General features: G+C 40.4%; 1 protein-coding gene across 1 annotated transcript in view; it reads left to right on the forward strand.

Annotated features, from left to right (window-relative positions):
- Positions 1–20,504, forward strand: part of LOC115778675 (low-density lipoprotein receptor-related protein 8-like) — a 24,730-nt gene continuing 4,226 nt past the window's right edge. Inside the window, exons 1-10 of the mRNA XM_030726892.1 lie at positions 1–98; positions 783–917; positions 1,785–2,162; positions 8,852–8,971; positions 9,224–9,349; positions 16,137–16,308; positions 18,226–18,441; positions 19,497–19,615; positions 19,866–20,005; positions 20,306–20,447. Coding sequence (XP_030582752.1) covers positions 38–98; positions 783–917; positions 1,785–2,162; positions 8,852–8,971; positions 9,224–9,349; positions 16,137–16,308; positions 18,226–18,441; positions 19,497–19,615; positions 19,866–20,005; positions 20,306–20,447 — 1,609 coding nt within the window. The 5' untranslated portion in view covers positions 1–37. The remainder of the gene's footprint in view (positions 99–782; positions 918–1,784; positions 2,163–8,851; positions 8,972–9,223; positions 9,350–16,136; positions 16,309–18,225; positions 18,442–19,496; positions 19,616–19,865; positions 20,006–20,305; positions 20,448–20,504) is intronic.

Consider the following 20,504-nt stretch of genomic DNA (forward strand, 5'->3'; position numbering starts at 1 on the left):
CGCGCCACGTTCCTCGTTTCGGTGGAGGGCATCGAGCATGGGACACCTTGGAGGTTCTTCTCTTTTGGTCGCGCAGCTCATCTTGCATCTTATTCTGGGTATGATATGGAAAAATGCGTTTGTATGCGCGTGAAATGAGTGGGCTGCTCGTTTTCGTGGCGCGCGCTGAAAGCATCTCCTCGTGCAGCGCGTCAGTCACTTTGAATGAAGTCTGTAAACCCGGTCTGTCACTCACTCACTGACGCTTGTATTGCACTCCCTGTTATCAAACTACTGACAGACACGTCGCGTTTCTGCGAGGCTTTATATATGCATCAATATGCGTGCGAGTGTGTTAATAGAAAACTAATTTAAAGTAATGATTATGTTGTGGGCGCGCGCACAGTGACAGCCTGTTATGTCAGAATGAGTTGTGGTAAATTTGCATGAAACAAACCTGGAATGAGAGCCAGTCACATTTCCAGAATGTAACTGATTTGTTGCAGACTGCTGATATTATTTTAATGCACTTGGAAAATGCATGCCATAAATGTGGTCAATCAATAAGATGTAAAAGTTGATTAGCCTGTTTATGAAACACAACACTGTATTTTATTGTTTACAAAAATTAAAAAAATAAAAATCTGATAATTTTGCAGGTAAACTGGCATTCCCTTGGATATTCTTATCCTTTTTTTATGACTTTGTTAAACTTTATTAAGTCAGACAATGAATGCTGGAATGATCTTATAAACTGCCTTGTTCACCATAGCAGTCAAACTGTTACTGTGCATGTGTTCCAGGTGCTGCGGCTCACTTTGTGCCCACCTGCCATCAGCAGCGAGAATTCACATGCAGCGATGGCACATGCATCTCCACTCTGAAGGTGTGTGACGGGCATACAGACTGTGAGGACCGATCAGATGAGCACCACTGCGGTGAGTACATGCATAAGCGCGAGAAGCCATGCAAACGGCACATACAGGCACCCTTCTTAGGGTTTTATAAGCACTTGGCAACTCTGTTACATAATGTTGTAATCTGTCTGTGTGGCACATTACAACACCAGGGCAACTCTAGGTAACTTGGACAAAGGTATGATTAAAAATGTATATAAAATATGTATAATTTTTTTTTTTTAAGGCTAAGATAAATTGATCAAGATTTGTTTCATTGTGGCACTTTTCCTTTAAGACATCCTTGCAGCACAGATCAACTTATGTTCCCTTGGTGTGTGGGAATATGTCATTTGAGATAATTGTTTTTCTAATCCTGCTGAAGTCATGGAAGCCTTTAAATCTCTCTGGAATCTGATATCAATGTTCAGCTCGCATGACAAGCTGCAGGTTTGCCAAAGAGAACCCTGCAGGAGAAGAGAACTGCTGAAAGGATTGTGTGTGATTTCAGGCTAAGCATAAACTCTGATGTGAGCAAAGCCAGCAGGTAGGCATATTTGCAGAGTTGATTAGAGGTCAGAGATGTGTGGCTTAAACCTGGAAGGATTTGGTTTGACTGCTGGCCAGGAAAATGGAGAAAGTGAACAATTTGTACTTTGTGCCCCTCAGAAATGCAGGATTCATCAGGAGACTGTGGCTGAACTGGCAGACCTTGAAAGAGACTAATCAATATAGTTTAGTCCAGTATGACTAAAAGCATTAAACAGATTTACCTTGTCAAATACTATCTATCTAAAAAGTACTTTATTTCAAATGCATTTATTTACCATTCAGATTATGCTTACAGTGAAGCTTTCTGACACTCCTACTTTAACTTTACTTGTAACTTTCAATTGTGACTCTTCACAGGCCATGTGTGGTGTAAAAAAGATGAATTTGCCTGCCACAGCAGAAGGTGCATATCGATAGATTTCTTATGTAATGGTGTGGATGACTGTGCCGATGGGAGCGACGAGCTTTCCTGCCTGAACTGTGCTGCTGGTTTCTTCTCCTGTGGGCCGTCTGATGCCTGCCTGCCCAGGAACAGGGTCTGTGACGGGCAGACTGATTGCAAAGATGGACGGGATGAGACCCGGAAGTTGTGTGGCTTTGCTCAAACCCTCCCGCAGACACCCTCGCCATGTGCTGCGTCAGAGTTTCAGTGCAAAAACGGGGACTGCATCCGTCACACCTGGAGGTGTGACCATTCGGAAGACTGCTCTGATGGCAGCGATGAGGAAAACTGCGGTGAGTGATTGGATATAGCTGCACTCCCTTGGATAAAATGTTCAAGTTTGCAGACGTAACCAAACTGTACTGCTCTGTTGAAACTTTTCAAGGTGCAGAGCGGAATAGAAAAGTATGATCCAATGGACCTTTTTATCACAAAGGTTGGGGGCGGTTTGGGGTTCAGTGGTTCATTGTGACTTTGACAGCTGTACTGTAGGTGTTGCACTTCAGCATACTTATACATTTATCTGCCACTTTCTTAGCTACACCTTGCCAGTATCTGTCTTATTCAGCAAGGTGCTGGAAACATTCTTCAGAGATTTTGGTCCATATTTACATGATAGCGTCACACAGTTGCTGCAGATTTGTTGGCTGCACATCCGTGATGTGACTCTCCCGGTACGCTAAATCCCAAAGGTGCTCTATTGGATTGAGATCTGGTGACTGTGGATGCCATTTGACTGCAGTGAACTCACTGTCATATTCAGGAAACCAGTTTGAGATGATTTGAGCTTTGTGACATGGTGTGTTATCCGGCTGGAAGCAGCCATCAGAAGATGGGTACACTGTGGTCATAAAGGGATGGACATTGGTCAGCCACAATACTCAGGTAGGCTGTGGTGTTTAAACAGTGCTCTGTTGCCAAGCATCGCCAGCAATGCTTTGTTGGTACACAGGGGTCCAGAGTGTGCCAAGAAATGATTCCCCACAGCATCACCAGCCTTAATTGTTGATACAAGGCAGGATGGATCCATGGTTTCATGTTTACGCCAAATTCTGCCCCTACCATCTGAATGTCGCAGCAGAAATCGAGACTCATCAGACCAGGCAACATTTTCCAATCTTCTGTTGTCCAATTTGGTGAGCCTGTGTGAATTGTAGCCTCAGTTTCTTGTTCTTAGCTGATGGAAGTGGCGCCCTGTGTGGCCTTCTGTCGCTGTAGTCCATCTGCTTTGGAGTTGCTTTGAATTCCTTGATTGTAATGAATGGCTATTTGAGTTACTGTTCCCTTCCTATTGGCTCGAAGCAGTCTGTCTGTCCTGATCTCTGGCGTCAACAAGGCAATTTCACGCAGAACTGTCGCTCACTGGATATTTACTTTTTCGCACCATTCTCTGTAAACCCTACAGATGGTTGTCCAGGAAACTCTCAGCGGATCAGCAGTTTCTGAACTCAGACCAGCCTGTCTGACACCCAACAACCATGCTACATTCAGAATCACTGCAGTCACCTTTCTTCTTCATTCTTATGCTCATTTTGTGCTTCAGCAGGTTGTCCTGACCATGTCTAAATGCACTGAGTTGCTGCCATGTGATTGGCTGATTAGATATTGTTTATAACAGATGTACCTAACAAAATAGCCAGTGAGTGTATAACGACTGTACCTTTAAAGAACAACCAATGTGTTGCAGCTGATACCCAATATGAAGACATACTGCTGCACATTTGATATTAGGAAGTAGAATAAATAATGTGTGCAAGTACTTACATGTATGTAAATATGGATTAATCCAATCTATACAGGCGTGCAGCAGTCACATGTCTGATTCATTTTTAATAATGCGTATCTTAATGCTGCTGCATACTAATTAATCTTACAATAATGGCCTTCTGATTGGTGGGCTTGACCTGCATTTGACCCTTATTTGTGTTAATGTAATGCTACCCCTACATACAGTCAGGCCCATAAATTAATTGTTATCCAGCCTAATTTTATTGGCCAAAATCTACGATTACTAGAGGTGGAGGTGTGCGTGAAACAAGCTGGTTTGTACCAAACACTGTTTGACATTTGATGGCTGAAGTTAAGATACAAGTATTCTTTAAAGCAGGTAGATCGAAGGCACAGATGGCCGTAAAGTTTTTGCGGTTTTAGAAACAGGTGTCATAGTTTTGTGTTAGATACTCATCCCATAGGATGTGATGGTAAGTGATAGGCTGCTGATCATCCAGCAGAGGGCAGCATAATACTGCGCCATATTTTCCCTGAGTTATAACAGCCAAAACTTTCAGCTGGCGTAATTAAATTCAGACCAGAGTTAATAAAGACTGTTGTAGATTTTTGCTAGTTGTAGCTACAACTGTCTTACTAATGAATGTGAGCAGAAGCTCAGTTAATTGACACAATAATTTTTGTGCTTGCCAAGTTGGACTTTCAGTTTTATTATCAATAAAATAATGTTTAAAAAAATTCTCAGGTCACAGCTTCTCCAATGAGATCTTTTTTTTTTTCCCTTTATTTTATTGTAAATCAAAATATTTGACTATTTGACAATTGATTGGATAAAACATGACGTGCTGATTAACTGGATATTTTTCTATAGTTTTAATATTGTGGCATTGTAGATTTGACAGCGCCATGTTTACCACTGTGTAGCATCTCCTCTTCTTTTAACAGTTTGCAAATATCTGGTAACCGAGACTGGTTGCTGGACTTTTGGGAGAAAAATAGCTGCTCAACAGTCCTGGATCTTTTTCATTGTAGTTTTCATTTCATGAGGTGCCAAACCTTTTCAGTTGGTAAAAGGTCGTTCAGCACCTGGAGTCTACGAAGCCATGGTCTTTGAATAGATGTGGTGTGCAGTTTAGCAGTGTCTTACTAAAATATGTAAGGCCTTCTCTGGAAATTTTTTTTAATTATTTTTTTTTTTTTTAAAGTTGTTTGGATGGGAGCTGATGTTGCTCTAAACCCTGTATATTACTTTCAGCATTGATGGTGCCTTTCCAGATGTGCATGCTGCCAATTCCACAGGCACTGATGCACCCCCATATCATCACAGATGCAGGCTTTTGAACTGAGCGCTGATAAGCTCAGATATTCCCTCTGGAAGGTCCATCCCTCAGCCAGTCAGTCAGTCAGTGAAGGGTCTGGGTGGGGCTATAACCTATCCCTGCTGTCATGGGGTGCAAGTCAGGGTACACCCTGGACATGCTGCCACTCTGCTAACACATATTTTCATGTTTTCCAACAAGAATTTCATTTTTTTTTTTTTTTTTTTTGTTTTTTTGGACCACAGAACACTTTAGCACTTTTCCTCAATCCGATTTGAATGAGTTTGGGCCCAGAGATGCTTCTGGGTCATGTTCAGACATTTTCTCTATTTTCAAGATTAGGCTTAAAACTTTCCTTTTTGATAAAGCTTATAGTTGGATCAGGTGATCAGGTGACCTGGATCAGGTGACCCTGAATCCTCCTTTGGTTACACTGGGGATTTCCCATGATGCACAGAGCATTTCTTCCTCACTCAACTTTTTTCACTCTGTTTTTTATGCACCACTCTGCATTTAATCATTAGTTATTATTAAACTTTTCCACAGAGCGTCTTCTGTATCTCTCTGCTCTCTCCTATTTACCCTGACCCCCAGCCAGTCGTGGTAGATGGCTGCCTCTTGTTGAGCCTGGTCCTGCCAGAGGTTTCTTCTGGCTAAAAAGGAGTTTTTCCTTCCCACTGTCACCAAGTGCTTGTTCATAGGAGCTGTCTTACTGTTGAATTTTTCTCTGTATTATTGTTGGGTCTTTACCTCACAAGATAAAGCACCTTGAAGCAACTGTTTGATTTAATGCTGTACAAATAAAATTGAATTGTGTGTTTACATATGGGTTGTTCTTTGCATGACAGAGCTTTAACCTACATTTGTGGATGGCACGGTGAACCGTGTTCATTGATTTCTGGAAGTGTTTCTGAGCTCATGCAGGGATTTCCATGACAGAGTCGTGCCTGTTTTTAATGCAGTGCTGCCTTCAGGCCCTAAGATCAGCCATCCAGTGTTGATTTTCAGTCTTGTCCCTTTTGCGCAGAGATTTCTACAGATTCTTTGAATCTTTTGATGATATTATGCACTATAGATGAGCGAGTCTTTGCAACTGGAGATTGAAGAAAATAATTCTGAAATTTTTCCACAATTTGTAGATGTTTTGCAGATCTATCCATCTTTACCTCTGAGAAACTCTGCCCGTCTTTGATACTCTTTTTATGCCCAGTCATTCTACTGACCTGTTGCCAATGAATATAATTAGGTGCAAAATGTTCTACCAAGTGTTTCTTTTGGGTATCCTATATCTTTCTGTTCTTTTGTTGCCTCTCTGCTTCTGTCAAATTCAAAATAAGCTAATATTTTTCATAAATAATACAATTTCTCAGTTTTAAACATTTTTCTATGTTCTATTGTGAATAAAATATGGGTTTATGAGATTTGCAACTCATTGCATTCTGTTTATATTTACTTTTTACACAGCATCTCAGCTTCTTTGGAAATTTTGTACAAGTATAAGGTGTGGAAATTTTAGCATCTCTGTTAACATGATAATTAAAGCTGTATTCAGGCAGGGACCTCTTAGAGTAAGCCCTCATAGGAGCCAGTGGCTGGGCAACCTGCACCGCTGAGACTAAAGTAACATGAGCAGACAAACCAGCACAGTCAACAAGGACCTGTCACAGTTTATCATCTCCACAGATCCAAAATGCATGCAGAACAGGGAAAGTCTGCTCTAATGGCAGATGGTAAAAAGGCCACAAGCATTTCATCGGTCATGTATTTAATATAAGGTGCAAAAGTATTTGACACTGATAGATCAGATGGGACAGTTCATTGTCCAACCTTCACAGTGTGGACTCGACTGTGAGACCTTTAAAACAGGCTATCACAGCCCCAGGGGCTGTAGAGCGAGTGTTGGGAGGTGCAGCCTTTGCCTAAAGTGAATTAAAAATGTCCCCAGCCTGCTTCCACCCACTTTGCAGAGCAAGCTGAATATGACTCTTACACAATAGCTGCACCACTGCGACCACGGTGAACAACTTCATGATTGCGATTTGACTCAGTATGAAGTTGGACTTACTGCCATACAGATGTGCAGGCAGTGATTGGATTGGGCCATCAGGAAGACTTGACAGGAGACTATGAGAAACACATATAAGAGGAAGAGGTGACAGTACAAGCAGTATAGTTAGCTTGTGTAAATGTGCTTTCAGGAGTGTAATATGTCAGTGTCAGCATACACTCATGGTACAAAGGTCGTGACTATGGGCATGGTGCTTTTGTTGTGTTCAGGAGGGTAAAAATTGGTGTGCAGTGCTGGAATCCTCCTGCATGAGTGACCCATTCTCCCTCTCAATAGCACCATCTCTGCCAGGCTGGTATGCACAATATTTTCTAAGATCAATACCCAAAAACTACCAGTTCTGTAATAGCAGCATTGGCAAAGTGAGAACCATTGTTGCTGCTGATCTTTGCTGGTATTCCACACATGGGAATAATTTCAGTCAAGGCTTTTGCAACAACTGAGCTGCTGGCATATTTTGCTGGGAACACTTCAGCCCATTTAGACCACATATCCACCATAACAAGGCAGTATTTCTTACCTTCAGCAGGGCTGAGTTCAATGAAATCCATCATGATGTGATCAAAGGGTTTTTCAGGAGGTGGATGTGCTGCAGGTGGTTGCACTCATGACACCTTGTATCAATCTTACATGCAACAAATTAAATACTCATGATGATCCTCATTAGTCTTGTGTTCAGTTAAACACTGGTGACTTGGGGTGGGCTTCTGATTTTTCTGCCTCTTTGGGCTCTTGCCCATTGACCATGGGGGCTCCAGCTGGGGTCTCCCTCCTTCCTCCTCTGGTTGCCATCAGTTGCCATTGGGATGTGTGGCCTCGGGCCTCGTGGATGACCCGGGTCCCCTGGGTCTTTCCCTGCTTGCCTCTGGATCCTGAGGGGGTGGTTGTTTCTTTTTGCCCTCATTAGTGAGTACATTCCATGGCAAAGGAACACACATGCACATTACATACAAAATATATGTGTGTATATGTGAATGTGTATGTATGTGTATCTATGATGGCACATTTTTATATACCTTTTTTTTTTTTTCTCTGTTTTTTATTTTTTCACTTTCCATTTCTCCATCTCCTTCCTGCCTGTCAGATCTGGCATGAATATATAAAATAAAAAAACACAAACATCTACAAGAATAGCCTATAGAAAACATATAGAGCTGTTCTTGTAAAAGCAAATATGTTTGGTACAACAGTGCATTTGGAACTTAATTCTGATTGTGAAAACTGCAAGACATGACAGGCTAAAGAAAAATAGAAGAAATAAAAGAATTCTCACCAAATAAAATGAACTTGGGATTTGTGGGATCCAAACACCAAAGGCACAGGGCATTGCAGACCCCCCCCCCCCCCCCTTCTCTCAAAGTCTTTTGGTGAGGTTGGAGGCCAGAGTCAATCTCTGGAGTGATCATCTGCTTGCATTATCCTGAACAATCAGCTGATAGAGCCAACCACTGATGGAGCTCACCTACTGTTGTGGAAATTTTAGTGCATTTAATTTAAAAAAATGTACTGCTGGAGTTGTCTTTTGAAAATTTATTCTTGCAAGAAGAAATTCAGTCAGTAGAGAGCACGCACCAGTTCAATGAGTAATTAACATGAACAAAGGAGGAACAAAGGCCTTACTTATACAAAATCTCACAGCATCATATTTTACTGTCGCTAGGGTAAAAGTTCAGTTATCCTACGCAGATCACACAGTTCAACAAGAAACATGTAGCAGATTGAGCAAACAAGTCTCATCAGTGTGGAGACAGAGGCAGCAGGACCCTCTGTTAGGGAGGTCCTTTCAATCAAATTGAAGATACAGTACCAATAAGTAAATAACATTGTTTCTGGTGTGACACCGCTGCTGATGTGTTTTATTTTGCAGATCAGGACGAGTGTCAGGTCAATAATGGCGGCTGTTCGCATCATTGTGTGGATCAGCCGATGGGCTTCTTCTGCAACTGTCCCGACAACATGAAGCTGGTTACTGACAGCCAGTGTGAGGGTGAGTGGCAGTGCTTTTTTTTTTTTTTTTTTTTTTTTTTTTTTTAAAATACATTTAACTCATAAGGCAGGGATGTAGTATTATTAAGAGCAATTTATTTTTGTGTACTTTGTGTCATTAGTTTGTGGGGATGTGCACACTAAAATAATGTGATGAGAGACTTGAAGCATGTGTAAGCTGTGAATGTTTACTTTTTGGTAAATTATCGATCTTTGTTTTTTGTGACATAATGGGAACAAATTCTTCTTCTAGAGGTCGACGTGTGCCTGGAGAGTGACGTATGTGATCAGCTATGTGTTCACAATAATGGCAGCATTACCTGTGATTGCCACAAGGGCTACAGAAGGAATTCAACAACTGGGGAGTGCAAAGCTGAAGGTGGGCAACAAATTATCTCACTGACAATTGTATTTGGGGTGTTTGTTGGCTTTATAATGCATAATACTGACTGCTATTGTTAACCAGTCTTGCAGAAAGTCTAACTTGCACACTGAGAGATTCCCACAGAAATTTGGCTAAAAGCTTATATTAGCACCATTCATATCATTACTAACCTTTAGTGGCATCAGTCCTGCAGAATGGAACCAAAAAAAATTAAGCCCACTGAGCAAACTTGAGTGGATATCTGAATTAGTCATTTGCACAAAATGTTGCCTAATCTAAGAACAAAATGAGGACTGGTCTGTTGCATTATGTGTGAATGCTATAACTCAAGAATCATGTGACCTAGGATGTTCAAATTGATGCCATGCATCTACTAACAATCTCAGATGACTTAGTTCTTAACATAATAATGTAATAATAAAGTAACAGAATTCTCAGTGGTTTATTACCTCCACCAAGGAGGTTATGTTTTCGGTTGCGTTGGTTTGTTTGTTTGTTTGTCTGTCTGTTTGTCAGCAGGATTACTCCAAAAGTTATGAACGGATTTCGATGAAATTTTGTGGAGTGGTTAGAAATGACAAGAGGAAGAAGTGATTAAATTTTGGCGGTGATCTGGATCCAGGAATTTTTTTTAAGGATTCTTCACTATTGCGGGATAGGGGGTTAATGTTGTCTGGGAAAGATGAAAGATTGTTTCACAGTATTTAGATACACGTATTACAGCGTCAGTGACCCTATGGCCTTGGCGGAGGTTTGCGCTCTCTGAGTGCTTCTAGTATTTATTATGATTTTAGCATTTTTTATACCTGGTTCTTACTTAGAATGTTGCTTTTGAATTGATATGATGAATAAAGTCACTGAGGTGCATATGACAGACATGCCACCTAAAGATTCTACTGCCAGGAGGCTGAGGGGTAGCATTGGTAGCTGAAGTATTTTTGTAAATGCACATACAATAATACCATTGTGTGAAGCATATTAAGGTTACACCTTAATACACATTGACTCAGTTATGCTGAGTCAATGTGGATTAAGGCTGTACAAATATATAATATTTGTGTGTGTGTGTAGTAGTAGTAATAATAATAATAATAATAATAATATAAATTAAAAAAATATATATAAAAAATATTTAAAAAATTCTAGATATTCTTGGTGTTTATAACATTTTGATATCATTACACTGTGACTTGCTTCCTGTTGTATGGCAGTTTGAATTTATTTTAATCTTTTTTTTTTACATTGTAAATGATCTCTGTAACTGAACAGTCCTGCACCCAGTCCACTTCATCTGTTCATCTTCAGCTGTTTTTATAAAGCCAGACTAGATCCCAATAACTCACCTAAAGCCTAAACTCTGTTGCACAAAATGTCATGGTCTCAGACTTAGAGGTGCTAATTCTCATGCCAGCCACTTCACACTCTGTTGCGAACCATTCCACTGCATCGACTGCATCATCTGCAAAAAGCAGAGATGAGATTCTGAGACCACCAAGGCTAACGGCTTGAAATTCTGTCCATAAAAATTATGAACAGAATCTGTGACAAACGGCAGCCCTGGTGGAGTCCAACACCCACAGGAAACAAGTCCGACTTATTGCCGACAACACAGACCAAGCTCGCTGTGGTTGTACAGGGGCTCAGTGGCCTGCAACAATGGGCCAGACACCCCATACTCCTGCAATGCCCCCCACAGGATTCTTCAAGTCCACAAAACACATGTAGACTGGATGGGCAAACTCCTATGCACACTCAAATATCCTCGAGAGGCTAAAGAGCTGGTTCAGTGTTCTGTGACCAGGATGAAAACCATATTGTTCCTCCTGAATTTGCAGTTTGACTAATGGACAGACCCTCCTTTCTAACACCCTGGCATAGACCTTACTGGGGAGGCTGAGGAGTGTGATCCTCCGATAGTTGGAGCACACTCCTCGGGTTCCCCTTCTACCAATCCAGCGGCACCACCACAGAGCTACACAATGTTGCAGAGGCATCCTTACAGCATCCAGTCTTCAGGAACTCGGGGCAAATCTTGTCCACCCCAGGGGCTCTTCCACCAAGGAGTTGTTCAACTGCCTCAGTGACCTCACCCCCAGTTATGGGCAAGTCGTCAGTGGAATTAAGGAGGTTCTTGAAGTATTTCTTCCACTGCCCCACTATAGCCTCAGTTGAAGTCAGCAGCACCCCTCCCACACTACATACCATGTGCGTAGAGCACTGCTTTCCTCTCCTGAGTTGCCTGACGGTCTGCGAGAATCACTTTGCAGCCATCTAAAAGTGTTTTTCCCAAATCCTCACTGAATTCCTTACACACTCGAGTTTTAGGTTTGACCCCCGCCCAAGCTGCGTTCCGCTTGGCCTGCCAGTACCCATCAGCTGCCTCTAGAGTTCCACAGGCTAACCAACTCCAATAGGCCTCTTCCTTCATTTTGATGACTTCCTTCACCTCTGGTGACCACCATCTGGTTTGGGGATTATCACCGTGACAGGCACCAGCCACCTTGCAGCCACAGCTCTGAGCAGAAACCTCAAGAATGGGGGTGCGGATATGGTCCATTCGGACTCAATATCCTCAGCCTCCTTCAGAATGCTGTCAAAGTTCTGCCGGAGGTGGAAGTTGAAGATCTCGCAAACTGGGGCCTCTGCCAGGCATTCCCAGTACACCGTTTAGGTGTACCAGGTCTGTCCAGCATCTTCCCTCACCACCTGATCCAACTCACCACCAGGTGGTGATCAGTTGGCAGCTTAGCTCCTCTCTTCACCCGAGTGTCCAGAACATATGACCACAAATCTGCAAAGTTAATTGGGTGTTAGATTTAAAAGTTTTTATAGAACTGCATAATCTTGCAACAAAATGAGGACTGGTCTGTTGCGTTATGTTAGTCTAAAATGTCAATGTGGCCAATTTTGAACTTTGTGAGTGCGATAACTCCAGAGTGATGTGACCTAGGATGTTCAAATTGATGCCATAGATGTGTCTGCTAAAAATCTCAGACGACTTAGTTCTTACCACAATAATGCCAATCACAGAAAGTGACAGTATTCTCAGGAGATTATATTTATTATGATTTTAGTATTTCTTATTCCTTGTTATTACTTAGCAAATATTTGTGATATGACGTGGCAGTTTGTTTGAAGCTGAGTAAAGGTTACACATTGACTCAGTTACGCTGTATTATGTGGTTGACTGTACAAATATTTTAACTTCTATAATTTCAGTATGTTCAATATGATGTTCTTTATGTTTACATTTTGGCATCATTTTTCATTACACTGTGCTATTGCGTGACTTGCTTCCTGTTGTGTGGCACTTTTTAATTTATATTTTATTTTGTTATTTTTTACACTGTAAATGATCTCCACAACTGAACAGTCCTGCACCCAGAGCACTTCATCTGAGATTGTTTAAATTCTGTTGCACAAAATGTCACAGACAGGTTTATTATGTGGTCAACATAAATAGAAAATTCTCCTTTTTACTGCACCCCCAGAGAAGGGATGGGATTAAAAAAGGTATTGTTTTTGGTATGTTTGTCTGTTTTTGTTAACAATATAATAGTAAAGCTACCATTCTGATTCATACCAAATTTGCATGAAAGATGGCCAGTGACCCCTAGATCACCTGATTTTAATTTTTTGCCATAATTGGGTCAAGGTCAAAAAGAATTCCAGAAAAACTGGGAAAAAAAGTGGATTCATCTGAGATTCAGTGCACAGTAGTGGAGGGACAAGAACTAGTGCCAAACCAAATGCCATCTGGATGCAGTCCATATTCTGGATTTTTAGGCTGCTTGAATTTATCATGGGAAACTCCATTTAATGGATATTTAAGCCATATCACTGCTGAAAAAAGACACAACATCCTTATTTGTAAGTAAGAAGGGTATTATCCATTGATGTGTAACATTTGGCCGGGCTATGATCCAGATACACGAACATATGACACAACTTTTGACTGTCTAGCAATTGAATCTCTCAATTCCCAGATTAACGCCCACCCAACAAATCACATATTTTCTCATTATAAGAGATAAAGCTTTTAGAAGAAATTAAAATGACCATAAAATGGAAGTTATTTTAGTTCATCTCTTGGAAAGTTATGGGCATGGACAATAGGAGCTTTGTTATCTTGGTGATTCAGTGACACGTTTGTGAGATGGACAACATTCAGATCAGCTAAAACGTCTGCCGGGGGGCAGGGTTTGCTGTTCCTGGCACAACTTGTATTATTTGGTGCCACTGCTTAACAGTGGTTGTTACTATGGAGTTGGCTTGTAGCGTTATTGGCTAATGTTTTAGAGTTAAAATAGCTTTTGTAGAACTGCCTTCCCTACAATAGACTAATCTAAAAACAAGATGACTAATCTGCTGCATTATGTCAGTCTAAGATGTCTGTTAAAGTGGTCCCTCCTTTTGTTTTTTTTTGTGTTTTTTTTTGGACTGTTTTTGTGTGGTAGTTTGAGCTGATATAGAATTCTAAAAACTGTAAAGTTTTATAATCACAGCAATTGCATTTATTTTGCACAATGTAAATAGGGAAAACTCAGATTTATCTATATTACTGTTCATACGCGGACAAGGCATTCATTGAACCCCTGAGACCTGAGCTCCTGTTTGCAGTGCATGTTTAATTTCTCCTAAATATCTGTGATTAGATGGACCTGATATATTAACTAAGGATCCTCTCCAAACAGGAACTTTTGTTACATGGTTGTTAACATCGTTTTCTTTAAAAAAAACAAAACAGAACAAAGTCATCATGGCTTAAAGTATAAAACGCTGCTGAGCAGAATGAAGTGTCCGGTGCAGCAAACACAAAATGCAATGTCCACATATGATGACGCAGGCTCTTAGGAGGTTAAGAAGTGAAACTTTCATTTGCAATGAGACAAGAGACACTATGTAACTATTGTCCATTTACCAAGTCTCAGTAATGTATGTTTGCGTACTTTTTGTGTCTTATCAGCAGGAACTGGCTGGTTTGTTTGAAGCTCAGTAAAGGTTACGCCTTAATACACACTGACTCAGTTATGCTGTATTGTGGGGATGGCTGTACAAACACATTTGCTAACATCCATAATTTCGATAGAGATGTTCTTTGTGTTGACGTTTTGTGTCATTTTCCATTACACTGTGCTATTGTGCGAGTTGCTTCCTGTTGTGTGGCAGTTAATGGAAAGTGAATTGAAATATTCTGCATTTCCAATGATTAAAGGTGGTGAGGGCACTTTGATTTGATATAATCTGACTACATCAGCAGTTTCACAGTGTTTGGCTTCTTTGTGCTGTTGGCAAACTCAGTGACACTGAGAGAGAAAAAAAAAAAAAGGGTGGAAGATCTTGTTTATCTAAATACTTTGAAAATTAATACAATATGTCACACATCATGTGACAGTGTCCTGGGCTTACTTGCTGCTGACTGTCTTCTTTCCAGTTCTGTGGTAATGTTTTGAGCAGTTCTGGGCTGTTTTGCAACACAGTTTTACTGCAGGCTGAAAATGATAAAGAATACACATTCACTGAATTATGGCGTGCCTGTGAATTTTTAGAATTTGAAGACTTGAATGAAGGCTGGTCTGTTGCATTATGTCAATTTAAATTTCTGTTAAACCGGTCTTTTTTTTTTTTTTTTGGACTGTTTTTGTATGGTAGTTTAAGCTGGAATATAATTCTAAAAATGGTAAAGTTTTGTAATCACAACAGTTGCATGATTTTTGCACAGTGTAAATGGCAAAAAAATCAAATTTAAGTGAAACTTTCAGTTGCAATGAGACAAGAGAAACTATGTACAATTGTCCATTTACCAAATCACTATAATTCATGTTTGTACACTTTTTGTATCTTATCAGCAGGAGCTGGCAGGTTTGTGTGAAGCTCAGACAGGTTACACCTTAATACATTGATTCAGTTACACTGTATTGGTGGGGATGGCTGTACAAACACATTTGCTAACATCTAAAATTTCAATAGAGATGGACTTGATAACATTTGGTTATCATTTTGGTGTCATTTCCCATTACACTGAGTGTGACTTGCTTCCTGTTGTGTGGCAGTTAATGGCGGCTTGTCTTGCTATGTCAGTAGTTTCACACATTCCTGCTATGGTAGCGTTTGGCCTCTTTGTTTTTTTAGTAAACTGATAATACTCAGTGACACCTAGAAAAGTTAAAAAAAAAAAAAAGTGGTAAATCTTTTTTATATAAATAAATTGAAGATGAATAAATTCTATCCCATTTTTGTGGCTGCTCCAAAAGCCTCGTGCTCTACTATATGAATATATTTCAGTTCTTTGCCAGTCAACATGAAGCAGTCACAAATCTATAAGAGATAGAATTTTATTAATCCCACAGTGGGGAAATTCACCTGTTACAGCAGCAGTAGAGAGTGCCGAAAACAAGAGCAACAAACAAAAATACAACAAAATGGGACAACACAAATGTTGCACATTGACACATGATGTGGTTTAAGGTTTAACATAAATGCAAAAATGGGTAAAAACAGTCTGATAGCTGGTGGTTTCTATGCAACATGACTTCATAATATGATATAGATAAAAATCTGCAGGGGTTTAAGAGGTACCTGTGTGCCAAGTTTGGTTGCTCAACTCCTGATTGTGTAGGAGGAGTTTTCTGGACAGATAAGATTTTGTGCATTGTAGTAAGATTTGTGAGAACTAGCTGTGAATTTGTGTGTGTGTGTGTGTGTGTGTGTGTGTGTGTGTGTGTGTGTGTGTGTGTGTGTGTGTGTGTGTGTGTGTGTGTGTGTGTGTCCGTCCTTCTAGGAGATGACGCTCAGCTAGTCTTCACCACTTCCAAAGGAATTCAGTTGAAAAGCATTACAAGGTCTGAGTACAAGGAACTAGCCCCACATTTACCCGGACCAGGGCCCTTGGCGGCTGTGGCTTTTAATCGCACAGTGTACTGGGCCCAACAAGGAAAAGGCTCCATATACAGGTAACAGAGTAGAGTTGTAGCTGCTGCATGCACTACACATGTCTATATTTACTACTTTCCAAAGTGATGCGTGACAGTTGCAACAAAACCTGCAGTCCAAAACACACAACTTATGGGTGTTCAGCCATTTTTCCATTGTTTCCATTTTTATGTGGATCCCTGTGGCAATAAAAAAAACAGTGCTGGATATCTATACTGATATGGAGCAGGTAATGTGTTAGGAACAAAAGCATGCCACATTGTTTCATGGAAATGAAAATGATCAACCTACAGAGGACTGAATTTAAACACACCCTGCTGCAGCCCAGTCCATTTTGCTGAAATTTCATTCCAACAACTCAAAATGGTACTCACTTTGTGTGGCCCCCACATGCTTGTATGCATGCATGCCTGACAACATCAGGACACGTAATGTCCCAGAGGTGTTCTAGTGGATTTAGGTCAGGCGAGCGTGAGAGCCAGTCAATGGTAACAATTCCTGCATACTCTCACTGCATGAGGCCATGCCTTGTCATGCACCAGGAGGAATGCGGAACCCACTGTGCAAGCATAGGATCTGACAGTACAGGTATGTACAAGGATTTCAACCTGATACCTAATGGCAGTCAGGGTCCCGTTTCCTAGCCTTTAGAGGTCTGTGTGTCCCTCCATAGATATGCCTCCCCAGACAATCACTGACCCACCACCAAACTTTTCATGCTGATACTGTAGCATGACCCTTTCATGTCTGTCACATGTGCTCAAGGTGAATCTGCTCTCGTCTGTGAAAAGTATGTGGCACCAGTACAAATTTGCCAGTTCTGGTATTTTATGTCAAATGCCATTCAGGCCTTATGGTGCTGGGCAATGAGCACAGGCCCCACTGCAGGATGTCGGGCTGTCAGGCCACCCCCGTGAATTGTTTGGTCAGAGACATTCACACCAGTGGCCTGCTGGAGATTATTTTGTAGGACTCTGGCAGTGCTCATCCTGTTCCTCCTTGCACAAAGGAGCAGATACCGGTCCTGCTGATGGGTTAAGGACCTTCAATGGTCTTGTCCAGAGTAACTGTCTGTGTCCTGGAATTTCATCCATGCTTCTGGCAATGGCACGTATTGATGTGCCATCCAGGATGATTTGGACTACCTGTGTAAGGGTGTCACCTCATGCTACCAGTAGTGACACTGACCCTATCCAAATGCAAAACTAGCGAAATAACAGTCAGAAAAGATGAGAAGGGAAAGAATGTTGTTCCCAAGAATTCAGGCTCTTGACCCTGTTGGAGTTTTTTGACTGTACAGCTCAAACAGAACTGTACATTTGGTTTTAACCCTACACTGTGATTTAGACATATCATAAGTGACTTAACCTTTTTAAACTTTGTTTATTCATCCCAGCTTCATTTTTGTCTGCTGTTTTAAATGTGCCCTGGGAATACTGGGAGACATCTTTGACCTAAAACAGTTTATGGCCCGATACATCCCAGTCTTTCAGGTATAATGTGCATTTAGCTTGAACAGAGGCGTCTTCCTATGGAAATTTGCTTCCACCACTGGGGGGGGAGAGATTTTTTTTTTCCAGCCATAATTAAAAATTTCATGTTATCTCAAAATTTTGTTTCATATTGCAAAATTTTGTCTGATTGTGGACTGGGAGGAAATGTCAGAATCATTATAGTCATTAGTCTGTATCCTGTGAGGGGACATTATTAGTGAGCTCAAGTGATAAAACAACTGCCCAGTGTTGCTATTACTAAAGCTGTGTTATTGATGTGGCTAAAATAATGCTAGGGCCAAATTTTGATGGTTGTAGATGGGGACTGGTTGGACTGGTTTGAATAAACACGTTTGTTTAAAGTGTCACACAACAGAGTTTTTTTTTTTTTGTTTTGTTTTTTTTAATGTGTGCCTCTTACCGTCACTCCTGGATGTTTTTCAGGATCTCTATGGATGCAAAGCCAGAAAAAGCTGTGTTGGTGCTGAAAGTACAAGGGTCAGTAACCAGCCTGGCAGTGGACTGGATCCACCAGCTTCTCTACTGGGCCAGTATAGACAGGGGCTGGGTCAGTGTGGCCTTTCTGAATGGTTCAGCTCATCGTCAGCTCATCACAGGGCTTGACAAACCCTCTGCAGTGGCTGTGGAACCTCTTCAGGGGTAGGAGGATGAAGGCATTTACATTTCTTTTTGATAAACAGCATGTTAGCAATATCAGAAACCTATGATAAAGCGCTATTAAATAATGATTATCAAATAACAATATTTGCATTGCATAACTTCACCAGGTTTTGAAAGCTAACACGTCACCACTTTAGAACCGATTAAACATTTACATTCTTTCTTTTCCAGGAAGGAGCAAAACATTACAAAACACTACATTAATAAATGACATCTACACAGTAAAGAGAGGTGTTTTTCAAATGTCTCATCAGTCAGGCTTATAAGCTTACAATTATTAAAATAATACATCCTCTTCTCAGCTTAAATGCTACTAGATCCATCTGCTTTTTTGTTGTTGTTTTTTTAGTTTTGCACATTTCTTTTTGCATGTCTTACCTTCAATGAAGCACTATTGGAAGTATTGGCAAATACTTTTAATAATATAAAAAATTTTAACAAAAGATCATTTTTATATATTTTTTTCTTTTAATTTTTTTTTTTTATGTACCACAAAAAGGTGAAATAATTAATCTCAAATTAAATAATCTCAAAATGCTTCATTTTGTTGTGCCTTTTCCACATAGTTATTTTTCTAGGTATTGCTTGTTCTGTTTTGGTATGTTGTCTTTTTTCTGGTTTTTTTGCAGTTGCAGCATTTGAATTGTTTTGGTTAGTGTAGTGGTGCTCTGTCCTCTTTTTTCTGTTTTCTCCCCTTTCTCTCTCCTTTTTTTTTTTTTTTTTTTTTTTTCCCTCAGCCTGTCAACTGGAATTAAATGTATATGTACACAAATAAATAAAATAAAACAAACAAACAACAAAAACACAAAACATTAACAAGAAAAGCTTATAGAGACTCTATAGAGCTTATCTTGGAAGAATAAATATGTTTGGCACAACAATGTATTCAGATCACAATTCTGCTTGCAAACAGTGCCAGACATGACAGGCTTTATTTAAAAAAAAAAAAAAAAAAAATTAAATAATCTCAAAAATTAACGCAACAAAAAAAACACCAGAATAAGATCAAAACTCAGGTGCTTTTATTTTCTCAGGCTGCTCTTCTGGGCTGAGCGTGGCAGCTCCCCAAAGATTGAGAGAGCCGGTTTGGATGGCCGGGACAGAAAACCTCTGGTCACTTCCTCAATACGCCACCCTGTTGCCCTGTCTCTGGGTATGTTCTGCCTTTTTGAATTAATCATTATTAAACTGGGTCCTGATTTTTCTCTCACTCATATCGAAACATATTATTTAGGGAGAAAACTATCTTCCTTCTTAAATCAGGAACAGTAGGAGGAGGAGTTAATTTTTCTGTACTTCTGTCAGAGGGCTGGTGACCCTTGCACTTCAGTTCAGTTCATTTCATTTGAATATATTTATGTTGAGTTGCTTAGTGCTGCTGTTCATGTTGCACATTCCTCTAGATATGCCTCGACAGCTGCTGTACTGGTTTGATGAGGGAATGAGAAGAATCTCCAGAGTAACTCTAGAAGGTCATCAGCGTAAAACAGTGGTGGAGTCTAATGGCTATCTGGACCGGTCCTTTGGACTGTCTGTGTTTGAGGTACAAGAACTCCATTATAACCTTGGTGCTACCTGACATCCAGTGTCAGCTTTGTGAAAACTGTAGGGTAATGAAACAAAGCAAACTGTACTAACAGAAAGGCTTTCACTGAATGAAGATAGCATGTTAGATTAAAAATAAAACTGATTCAAAGAACTTATAAATATCTAAGAAACTAAGAATCACTTTATAGTGAGACATGAACCATATATACATATATACTATAAAGCCTGATGTATCAGAAACACCAGTGCATAAGTGGTGTACTGATAAGCCTTTGATTTGTCCACTGGGTTTCAGGGATTTGTATATTGGAGTGAAGAAGTTACGCGATCCATCTGTCGAGCAAACAAGCACAACGGCAAAAACCTCCAAATATTGCTGTCTAACATCACCTCACCGGGTGGCATGCTCATTATTCATCCCGTTCTCCAACCAAAAGGTATGCCCCGTCACAAGGGATTTGTACACGCTGTAGGTCTCAGACTGATAACTTTGC

Source organism: Archocentrus centrarchus, chromosome 4 (assembly GCF_007364275.1).
Source record: "Archocentrus centrarchus isolate MPI-CPG fArcCen1 chromosome 4, fArcCen1, whole genome shotgun sequence".
NCBI classification, from domain to species: domain Eukaryota; kingdom Metazoa; phylum Chordata; class Actinopteri; order Cichliformes; family Cichlidae; genus Archocentrus; species Archocentrus centrarchus.